The sequence below is a fragment of the Oratosquilla oratoria genome, chromosome 21, assembly GCF_046742065.1.
Source record: "Oratosquilla oratoria isolate Oo_2021 chromosome 21, ASM4674206v1, whole genome shotgun sequence".
NCBI classification, from domain to species: Eukaryota; Metazoa; Arthropoda; class Malacostraca; order Stomatopoda; family Squillidae; genus Oratosquilla; species Oratosquilla oratoria.
In genome coordinates, this window is record NC_134797.1 from 817,169 (window position 1) to 829,183 (window position 12,015).

Sequence of the window (12,015 nt, forward strand, 5' to 3'; positions counted from 1 at the left end):
GATTACAAAGAGCGACAACCAAACTAGCACTGAATCTCGCCGAACTAACATATGAGCAAAGACTATCCAAACTGAACCTACCAACTCTGGAACAAAGAAGAGAAAGAGGAGATTTGCTGACTATCTATAGAATAATGAAAGGAATGGAAGTTTTAGACAGAAATGACTTGTTAGTGTGGGACAACGGTAAAACGAGAGGACACGAAAAAAACTGAAAAAAGAGTTATAGAAAAAACTTGAAAAGGAACAGTTTCCCACACAGAGTGATTAATACATGGAACAAATTAGACAACAAAACAGTATGTGCAAACATTTTAAAAGATTTTAAGATAAAACTTGATGCGGAGAGATACAAAGACGGGTCATCACGAGCATAGCTCCCTTCCAGGTATATTACAACTAGGTAAATACAATCTCCTCTTAGCATCCATTCCCATATGTCTATTTCTCATTACACTCTTCAATCCACCAAGGCATTTACTCGCTTCTCTCAATCTACATTCTACCTCCACCTTCACTCCACCTTTTCCTGCCACATTTGCACCCAAGTATCTAAAACTATCCACTTCCTCCAGTCGCTCTCCCTTAATGCTCACTTCCAGTCTACTGCCACTTTCACCCCTTGTACATCTCATCACCTTACTTTTACCCACATTTATCTTTAGCTTTCTTCTATCACATACTCTCCAAAACTCTGTCACCAACTTCCTCAGTCCCTCCTCCGATCCTGCCACAAGTGCAATGTCATCAGCAAACAACAGCTGGCTCACCTCCCACTTTTCTCCATTTTCTTTAACCATCTCCAATCCCTGACCCACTACCCTTGAATTTACCTCTCGCACTACCCCATCCATGTATAAGTTGAACAACCAGGGCGACATAACGCATCCTTGACCAAGTCCCACCTTTACCTCGAACCACTCACTCTCTCCACTTCTAATTCTGACACAAGCTCTACTACTCTCATAAAAACTCTTGACAGCTCCTAGAAACTTTCCTCCTATCCCATATATCTGCATAACCTCCCACAGTGCCTTTCTGTCTACCCTATCGTAAGCCTTTTCCAGATCCATAAATGCCCAAAAAACATCCTTCCCCTTTCCTATAGCTTTCTCACATATTTGTCTTACCACAAAGATCTGATCTACACAACCTCTACCCGTCCTATATCCACACTGTTCCTCACCAATTACTCCCTCTGTTCCTCTCCTAATCCTCTCAATCAAGATCCTCCCATAAGCCTTCCCAACTACACTTAACAAGCTAATCCCTCTGAAACTACTACATTCACACTTGTCCCCTTTTCCCTTGTAAAGTGGAACTATTCAGGCACTCCTTCAGTTCTCCGGCACTCTACCCTTTCTCCAGCAAACATTAAATAACCTCACCAACCAGTCCACCATCACTGTACCTCCTTTTTTTAGACATTCTGCATGGCATCCATCCACACCAGGTGCCTTACCTGCTTTCATCATCTTAACAACTGCCTTCACTTCATCCTTCCTTATTTCTCCTCCATTTTCCTCACTTATCACTCTCATTTTCTTAGCATTTCCCACTGCAACTATCTTTCCCTCCCTATCCTCCTTCACATTTAGCAACTCCCTAAAATATTCTGCCCATCTTCCCCTTACTGCCTTCTCTTCCATTATCATCTCTCCATCTGCACCTTTTACCTTTTCTTCTCTACTTGATTCGCCTCCTTTTCCTCTCTTAATTTCTTTCCAAAACATCTTTTTATTACTTTCAGAATTTTCTGTCATACTCTTACCCCACTTCCCATCTGCTCTCCTCTTTGCCTCCTTTACCTTTTGCTTTACTTCTCTTTTCTTTGTACTTCTCATATGACTCCCTCGCCCTATTTTGTAACCAATCTGTGAAAGCTCGCTTCTTCTCTTCTACAACCTTCTTTGTTTCCTCATCCCACCATTCACTACCCTTTCTTCTATTTCCTCCTGTCCTTCTTGTTCCACACACCATCCTTGCACACTTTATGACTCCCTCCTTGAACCATCCCCATTCCTCCTCCACACCTAGCTCTACTCTATCCTTCACTCCCTCCCACTCCTCTCTCAGCTTCTTCTTGTACTCCTTCTCTTTTTCCTTTAACGAGTTCACTCTAAGAACCTCCCTACCTTTGGTCCCTTTCCTCTTTCTCCATCTATCCTCCACTCTCAACTTACCTTCCACCAAAAAATGATCTGATATTCCCCCACCCTGTCTCCTTAGCACATGTACATCATAACTCTTCCTATCATAGTCCTATTTACCACTACATATTCCATCAACGCTCTATCTACCACTCTTCCATCCACCACCCTCTCCCATGTGTACTTATGCTTGACTTTCTTCCGAAATACTGTATTTGCTATCATCAACTCTCTTTTTAGACACATTTCCACCATCAACTCTCCACTACGATTCTTTCCTGGAACTCCACATTTCCCAACCACTCCATCAATTGGATCATTTCCTACCCTAGCATTAAGGTCTCCCAGTACTATTACATTGACATTTCTCCCTAAATCCTCTATGCACTCATTTAATTCTGTCCAAAAGGCCTCACTTTCTTCTACACTCTTCTCACTGCCAGGCCCATATGCACTAGTGAGGTTGTTTAATGTGTCTCTAAGGGAGGGTAGAGTGCCAGAGGACTGGAGGAGTGCCTATATATATCTGCTTTACAAGGGAAAAGGGGACAAATGTGAGTAGTAGTTTCAGAGGAATCATTTTGTCGAGTGTAGTTGAGAAGACTACACTAGTTGAGTGTAGTTGAGAAGACTACACTAGTTGAGAGGGTTTTGAGAGGTTTAGGAGAGGAACATAGGGAGTAATTGTTGAGGAACAGTGTGGGTTTAGGAAAGGTAGGGGTTGCGTGGATTAGATATTTGTGGTAAGGCAGATATATGAGAAACCTTTAACAAAATGTAAGGATCTTTTCTGGGCCTTTAAGGATCAGAAAAAGGTTTATGACAGAATAGAGAGGCATTATGAGAGGTTTTGCATATATGGATTGGAGGAAGCTGTCAAGGGCATTCAAGAGATTCTGTGAGAGTTGTAGAGCCTTTGTTAGAATTAGAAATGGAAAGAGTTAGTGGTTAGAGGTAAAGGTGGGACTGCGACAGGGATGCGTCATGTTGGTATGGCTGTTCAATGTGTACATGAATGGGATGGTGCAGAAGGTAAATGCGAGGGTAATGGGCAGGGGACTGGAGGTGGTTAAAAAAATGGAGAAAATTGAGAGGTGAGTCAGTTGCTCTTTGAGGACACTGCACTTGTGGTTTGGTGAGAGGGGGATTAAGATTGTTAGTGATGGAGTATGCAATAGGAGAAAATTTGAAGGTAAATATGGGTAAAAGTAAAGTGATGAGATGTACAAGGAGACAGGATGGCAGTAAGTTGGAAGTAAGTCTTAAAGGAGAGTGGCTGGAGGTAGTTGGGGTCACATGTGGTAGGATTGGGGGAAGTGGAGGTGGAGATAATCCCTTGGGGGATTAAAAAGTGTCATGAGAAATAGGCACCTGGGAATGGATGCAGAGGAGATTATATGAAGTGGTGATTGTGCCAATGGCACTGTCTGGGGCAGAGTCCTGGAATTTAAGGCAGAGAGGGAAAGTTTAAATGTGAGATGAAATGTCTAAAAAGTATGGTAGGAGTTACAACATTGGTTGGAGTGAGAAACAAGCTGAGGAGGGGTGCAGGAACAGAAAAGAAGATGGCAGATAAGGCTGATGAAAGAGTACTGGGATGGTTTGGATATAGGGAAAGAATGAGTGAAGATATATAAATAAAAGAGATGTGTTAGGCAGAGGTGGCTGGAGTGAACTTAAGGATGAGATGGATATTTGGGGTGAAAGAGGCAGTGAGCAATGTGGGAATGTCTGCTGGGCAAGGAAGGGAGAAGGCAGGAGATAGGGGTGAGTGGAGAATGGCTGTGTAGAAATGTCTACATGTCATATAATGTCCAATCATTGCACACCAGAAACTTTAGGAACAGTACCACAGGGATCAGTTCTATCTCCCACATTCTTTAATCTTTACATATACAATATACCTACACCCAACACCTCAGAAATGAACATTTCTTCTTATACAGTTGACATAACTATTACATGCATACACCATGATGCAAGGATGGGAGCAGGTGGGGGATAGAGGGATGGAGTTGTTAAGTGTGAATGATGTTTTGATGCAGCCCAGAGGAATTTCTCCGTCTTCTCTTTTTTCCGCATGAGGTGACAAAGAGGGGAGGTTGCTAACTGGAATGGCCTTGCTGTAGATGTACTGTGTCTTGTTACATTGCTTCTGAACCAGGGCAGTAGGCAAAATACAGGGCTGACTCATCTAATATATCCTAACTTAAACCTAACATAACCATTTCATAGAAAAAATAGATCTTTGAAATGCAAAAACAAAAGAAGTGAGAAAAGTGTTTGTGTGATACTGGAATAATACAAACAACAAGATAACCTACATATGATGGGGAGAGTATGGCTAGAGTGAAGCATAACTGGCACCTGGCTGCAGAACAGGGTCACTGTTGGCACCTTGCTGCAGAACAGGGTCACTGCTGGAGACTGGCTGCAGAACAGGGGTACTGGTACTGTTATCCCTTGCTGCTGTCACCTGCAATATTTCTTGTTTGTCACATACCTAACATACTGCTTAATGGCAATACACACACATGCAGAGATTTTTCAGACTATAGCCCGCACCGTTATATGACCCGCACCCCCTTACACCTTAGTGAAAATCCACACAAGACCCACACCGCTGTATGACCCGCAGTCATATGGCATGCACGGCACTGTAGATCCGACGATGTATACTACCCATGCATGGGTGGCCCCAGGCACAGCTCACGGCGGTTGTTGTTACGGCCGGCCGTTGACGTGGTGATCAAAGTAATTTCAAAGCTGAGGCTTTTTCTAAATTTTCTGTTTCATCAATAGAATAGAACAATAATAGAGCACATTACTGAACTGTTATGAACAGAGTCAATGGAGCACATCGTTATTAGAAAAAAAGCACAATCAGTGATCACAGACGACAGAGTCAATAATGTTTATGAAGGCCTATCATCGCTCACGAAGCCATCGAATTCCTCATCCTCTGTTTCGTCATGGAAGAGGTTGTGGTATAAATCGGCCAATTCTGATGCAGTGACCTCATCCGTTTCCATTTCGATTTCGGATTTGTCCGATTCCTTTTCCGAGTTGTAGCATGCATCGAACATTGCAGGATGGCACAATTCTGATTTACAGAAATCGTTCTGAATAGTCGATTCTTTAATTTTTCTCCATGCTTGAACGACCCATTATGCACATGTAATGCACAAATTTAGCATTAAGGAATCAGGTACAATTTGTAATTTGTAACTGCGAAAATGGCTGCCCGCTTGTTTTTGTTTGATCGCGGCACACGATGTTGGTGTTGGTACCAGTCAGTCTTGTACTGTATGTTCATGCTGTTTAGTTAAGCCTGTTTTATTTGTGACAATGCCTTTATTAATAACAAGAACATGTAAAGTGGGTAAGATACTGACAAATCCTACCTTCTCTTTGTCGTTTGTCTTGATCGTGCGCGCTGTATTATGACATTGATCAACTTTCATTCCACGAACCCGGTCGGTCCTCCCGCAAATCCCCGATCCGAGAGGGCACCCAACTAAACTAAAATAATCGTTCAATTTTTTTTTTTTTTTTTTTTTTTTTATTGCGTAAGAGGGCAATTTCTAACCAGAATCCACAGATGACCCACACCTTTATATCACCCGCACCCCCGATTTTTGGCCCCTTTCTGAGGCAAAAAGCCGCGGGTCATACACCGAAAAATACGGTACTGTGTCTTGTTATATTGCTTCTGAACCAGGGCAGTAGGCAAAATACAGGGCTGACTCATCTAATATATCCTAACTTAAACCTAACATAACCATTTCATAGAAAAAATAGATCTTTGAAATGCAAAAACAAAAGAAGTGAGAAAAGTGTTTGTGTGATACTGGAATAATACAAACAACAAGATAACCTACATATGATGGGGATGAGTATGGCTAGAGTGAAGCATAACTGGCACCTACCTAGCTGCAGAACAGGGTCACTGCTGGCACCTTGCTGCAGAACAGGGTCACTGCTGGAGCCTGGCTGTAGAACAGGGGTACTAGTACTGCTATCCCTTGCTGCTGTCACCTGCAATATTTCTTGTTTGTCACATACCTAACATACTGCTTAATGGCAATACACACACATGCAGAGATGAAAAGAGAAACTATGAAAAAGAAATAATAGAAAAATGCAAAGAACAACCTCAACTATTTTACAGATATGTGAATGGTAAACTAAATAACAAACAAGAAATAGAAAAGCTGTGCCAGGGAAATTATGAATATACAGAAGAACAAGATATGGCAGAAATTATGAGCAATCATTTCAAATTGGAACATATAGGGGGGATACAAGGGAACCTACTAAAATGGATGGAGGACTTCCTGATTGGTAGAAAGATGAGAGTAGTACTCAGAGAAAAATATTCACTTAATGTTTGCTATTTATGTGAATGAGATGAATGATGATGTGAAAGGTTACAAGAGCTTCTTTGCAGATGATGCCAAACTGTTAAGGTAAGTAAAAACTGAAAAGTATTGCGAATCACTGCAGGAAGACCTGAATAAGGTATGGAACTGGAGTCAGAAATGGAAAGTGGTCTTTATTAACAAGTGTAGCATAATGGAGTTTGGAAAAAGCAAAAATAGAATATCAGGACAATATAAAATTGGAACCAAGGAGGTAAAGAAGGAGAGATCCGAAAAAGAGTTGGGTGTAATTACATCAAACAACTTGTCCTATGATAAAAAGATAAACAAAATTGTCGTAGAATCCCACAACTTGCTAAGATCAATAAAAGTGGCATTTACGTATCTGGACAAAGAAATGATTAAAAAAATATTGGTCACATTGATAAGGCCTAGACTAGAATATGCAGCGACATTGTGGTCACCCAGTACCAAAAAGAATATAAAGAAAATAGAAAGAATCCAGAGAGCAGCCACAAAAATGGCACCTGCACTTGCAAACTTGTCATATGAGGAGAGATTGGCTAAACTGGTGTTACCAACTCTGGAGCAAAGAAGAAAGAGAGGTGACCTACTGACCATCTACAGAATCATGAAGGGCACAGAAATACTCGATAGAGAGGACTTGTTAATCTGGGACATGAGAAGCACAAGAGGACATGGAAAGAAAATAAAAAAACATAGCTACAGAAGAAATCTGAAGAAAAAGTTTTCCACATGGAGTGGTGGACACTTGGAACAAGCTGGACAATGAAATAGTGTGCACAAAAACCATTCATGAGTTTAAGAGCAAACTAGACACTGCAAGATACAAAGATGGGACACTACGAGCATAGCTCCCCTTCCCGCAAAATACAACTAGGTAAATACAGCTATGTAAATACTAGGTAAATTGAGAACTCACCTAACTGTGAGGGAATAGAGAGACAGAAATCCTTCCCAATGAAAGAAATAACTGTAACACAGAAAGAAATCAGCCACCAAATAAAAAACCTTTATGTCAGAAAATTGCATGGTCTGGATGATATTGCAAATTGGATACTGAAAGAATGCATAGAGGAGTTAACAGATGAAATATACAACATAATCAAATGCTTGCCCAAAGAAGGAAAGGTACCACAAGACTGGAAATATGCAAATATTGTAACAATATATAAAGGAGGAAACAAGGAAAATCCAACTAACTACAGACTGGTCAAAAATATGTGAAAAAGTTATGAAAAGTAGATGGGTCAAACATCTGGAAGAAAAAACTATACTCAATCCAAATCAATTTGGATTTAAACAAGGAAGATCATGTACAGCAAACCTTATCTGCTTCTATTCTAGACTAATAGAAATAATACAAGAGACGGATGAATGGGCAGACTGTGCCTATCACCTACAAAAAGCATTTAATAAGGTACCACACAAGAAATTAATAAGAAAAATAGAATCAGAAGGTGGCATCGGAGGAAAATTATTGGAGTGGATGGAGGACTTCCTGACTGGTAGAAAAATAAGGGTAGTAATTAGAGTGTGGTAATTGTTATTGGGAATCTTTAGTGCTTACCTTTGTTCGGGAAACTTTCCCTCAAAGTGTTTATTTCTTTCGATTCAAGAGCCGAGCCTGTCCTGAAACTTTGAACCATGCCTATCGTAACTTTAAATAAGATACAATTTAACTCCCCTCCTCTTTATTTATTTGTTAAATCTATGTAATAAATTTTGGTTTGATAAATCAGGGATTAACTAAGAAATTACTTAAAGTGAATATTAACCCATGGCCTTTTGAGCTCGTTTCAAACTCGTAAGAGTCCCTCCGAATACAGTCCGCACTAATGGCGAGACAGACCTCCCAGAGCTCTGGTTCCAGACGGACCTCTAACTTAGAAACCTCTTGGCAAGGGACCTTATATCTTTGGAGTTTTTTTTAGGCTTCCAAGATCTTCAAATTTCAAGATACCACCATTTGAGAAACCAACCTGGTAGACAACAGTGACCGGTAAGTTCTCAAACATATTCTTGTATTTATTAAACCTCAATTTTCATAGGTTTAACCTTCTCAAACATTGTCAAAACTTCTCAAATGTCATGAAATTATCTTTCTCAAACTTGATGAAATTAATCTTTACAAACATTGGTTGGATTAATCTTCTCAATGTTTGAATTTAACTTGTTAATAATTTTTTGTAGTCGATTTTAACTTTTAATTTAATTCCCCCTTTGTCGTAAACTACAATCTAGCACTTTATTATTTAAAGTTACGATAAGTGGTTGACAGGGAGATAGCGTTGATGAAAGAGTATTAGGATGGTTTGGACACATGGAAAGAATGAGTGAAGAAAGACTAGTAAAAGAGGTATGGAAGGCAGATGTGGAGGGAGTGAACATGAGGGGACGTCCTAGGATGAGGTGGATGGATGGGGTGAAGGGGGCTTTGGGGAAGAAGGGAATGTTTGTTGAGGAAGGACAGGAGAGGACAGAAGACAGGGGGTGAATGGAGAATGGTTGTATATGGATGATGTTGTGATGCATGAGGTGGAATGGGCGGGGGGATGGGGGGTGACGTAGTAAGTGTGAACAAAATTTGATGCAGCCCGAAGGGATTTCTCCCCGTCTTCTCCTTTTATGCATGGGGGGACGGAGAGGGGGGGGGGTCGCCGATTTAATGAAGCGGCTTTGCTGTGGATGTGCTGTGTCTTGCGATGCTGCTTCTGGCCCAGGGCAGTGGACAAGGTGCAGGGATGACCCGTCATCCAGAAGGTGCTATGATAAGAGGGGGAGTGGAGGGGTGTGGAGTGTATTCAGAGATGGAATGGGTGGGAATGATTTTATGCCTTTTCCTTTTTTGGCTACCCCCCCTTGTAAGGGGGAAAAAGCCTTGGTATATGTATGTATGATAAGTGGTTACAAAAGCCAGCTTCCTGATATTCTCTCATTTTGAGAGTTTGTTTGGACTTTGGTTATTTCCTCATTTGAGGACCTTGCTTTCCCCTTGATGGAAGGTAACCGGCACTAAGGGGGCACAAATTATTCCCATATTTTTTTTTACAAGGTTTATCGAATTGTTCTATAGAATTTGGTGGCCTCTATTCTTTCTAATCTTCGTTTCCTTTGCTTTGTCTGTTCTTTTCCATTTACTTTCATAAAAGGGGACAAGTGTGAATGTAGTAGTTTCAGAGGGATTAGCTTTTTAAGTGTAGTTGGGAAGGCTTATGGGAGGATCTTGATTGAGAGGATTAGGAGAGGAACTGAAGGAGTAATTGGTGAGAAACAGTGTGGATTTAGGACAGGTAGAGGTTGTGTAGATCAGATCTTTGTGGTAAGACAGATATGTGAGAAAGCTATAGGAAAGGGGAAGGACGTTTTTTGGGCTTTTATGGATCTGGAAAAGGCTTATGATAGGGTAGACAGAAAGGCACTGTGGGAGGTTATGCAGATATACGGGATAGGAGGAAAGCTTCTGGGAGCTGTCAAGAGTTTTTATGAGAGTAGTAGAGCTTGTGTCAGGATTAGAAATGGAGAGAGTGAGTGGTTTGAGGTAAAGGTGGGACTTGGTCAAGGATGCGTTATGTCGCCCTGGTTGTTCAACTTATACATGGATGGGGTAGTGAGAGAGGTAAATGCAAGGGTAGTGGGTCAGGGATTGGAGATAGTAAAAGAAAATGGAGAAAAGTGGGAGGTGAGCCAGCTGTTGTTTGTGGACGACACCGCGCTTGTGGCAGGATCGGAGGAGGGATTGAGGAAGTTGGTGGCAGAGTTTGGGAGAGTATGTGATAGAAGAAAGTTAAGATAAATGTGGGTAAAAGTAAGGTGATGAGATGTACAAGGGGTGAAAGTAGCAGTAGACTGGAAGTGAGCATTAAGGGAGAGCGACTGGAGGAAGTGGATAGTTTTAGATACTTGGGTGCAAATGTGGCAGGAAAAGGTGGAGTGAAGGTGGAGGTAGAATGTAGATTGAGAGAAGCAAGTAAATGCCTTGGTGGATTAAAGAGTGTAATGAGGAATAGACATTTGGGAATGGATGCTATGAGGAGACTATATGAAGGAGTAATTGTGCCAACAGCACTGTATGGGGTACAAACATGGAACATAAGAGAAGAAGAGAGAAGGAGTTTGAATGTGTTTGAGATGAGGTGTCTGAGAAGTATGATGGGGGTCACCAGGCTAGAGTGAGAAATGAGGAGGTGAGGAGAAGAGGGGGGGTGGAAAGAGAGTTTGGAAATAGGGTTGATGAAAGAATATTAGGATGGTTTGGACACATGGAAAGAATGAGTGAAGAAAGACTAGTAAAAGAGGTATGGAAGGCAGATATGGAGGGAGTGAACATGAGGGGACGTCCTAGGATGAGGTGGATGGATGGGGTGAAGGGGGCTTTGGGGAAGAGGGGAATGTCTGTTGAGGAAGGACAGGAGAGGACAGAAGACGGGTGAATGGAGAATGGTTGTATATGGTTGATGTTGTGATTGCATGAGGTGGAATGGGCAGGGGGTGAGGTAGTAAGTGTGAGCAGAATTTGACACAGCTCGAAGGGATTTCTCCCCGTCTTCTCCGTTATGCAATGGGAGGACGGAGAGGTGGGGGTCGCCGATTTAATGAAGCAGCCTTGCTGTGGATGTGCTGTGTCTAGCAACACTGCTTCTGACCCAGGGCAGTGGACAAGGTGCAGGGATGACCTGTCATCCAGGAGGTGCTGAGATAAGAGGGAGGGTGGAGGGGTGTGGAGTGTATTCAGGGATGGAATGGGTGGAAATGATTTTATGCCTTTTCCTTTTTGGCTACCTCCCTTGTAAGGGGGAAAAAGCCTTGGTATAAGTATGTCTTTAAATTATCTCTTGATGAAATTTCTCCAAGATCTGACTTATTGGTTGGTCTATAAGACAGTTTTCAGTACAACAGTCATACACACTTAAATTGGGGACGAGTCTTTGTTTGGGTGGTTGTTTCAAAATGGCAAACAATGAAAAGTTATTTCCTGAGTCTGAGGACTTAAAAAAAGTCTGAAGGCAAAGAGCCCACAAAAAATGCTTAATCACAAAAGACTTAAAAGCTCTGAAGAATTCTCAACTTGATACTTTATCACTCTCTGTCCTTGATTCCATTTGATCCCAAATTGAAAATTTCCTCATGGAAATTCAAATATTTGACAATGACATTTACTTGTTACTCCCTGAAGAAAGAAAGGATGAGGATATGGAAAATTCCAGGGCTTACTGCCTGTCTATCCTCCTAGAATAATCTCCTTTCAAAGAACAGAGAGAAGGATTAAAGGGAGTCTAAACTTCTAAGGTTGGTGGTTCTAGCAAGGCCAATGAAATTGATTCGGTAAAACTTCCCCCCCTCCTATTGTTCTTCAACATTTTGAGAGCAATTCTCACAATCCCTTTGCCTACTTCAATTTTAAAAAAGGGTTTTCAAAATGCCATTGCTGGCATTCCTAACCTGACTAACAGTCAGAAATC

General features: G+C 41.5%; 1 protein-coding gene across 1 annotated transcript in view; it reads right to left on the bottom strand.

The window, feature by feature from the left end:
• LOC143036655 (uncharacterized) overlaps positions 1-12,015 on the bottom strand; it is a 93,189-nt gene that overhangs the window by 18,388 nt on the left and 62,786 nt on the right. Inside the window, exon 7 of the mRNA XM_076204212.1 lies at positions 6,080-6,188. Coding sequence (XP_076060327.1) covers positions 6,080-6,188 — 109 coding nt within the window. The remainder of the gene's footprint in view (positions 1-6,079; positions 6,189-12,015) is intronic.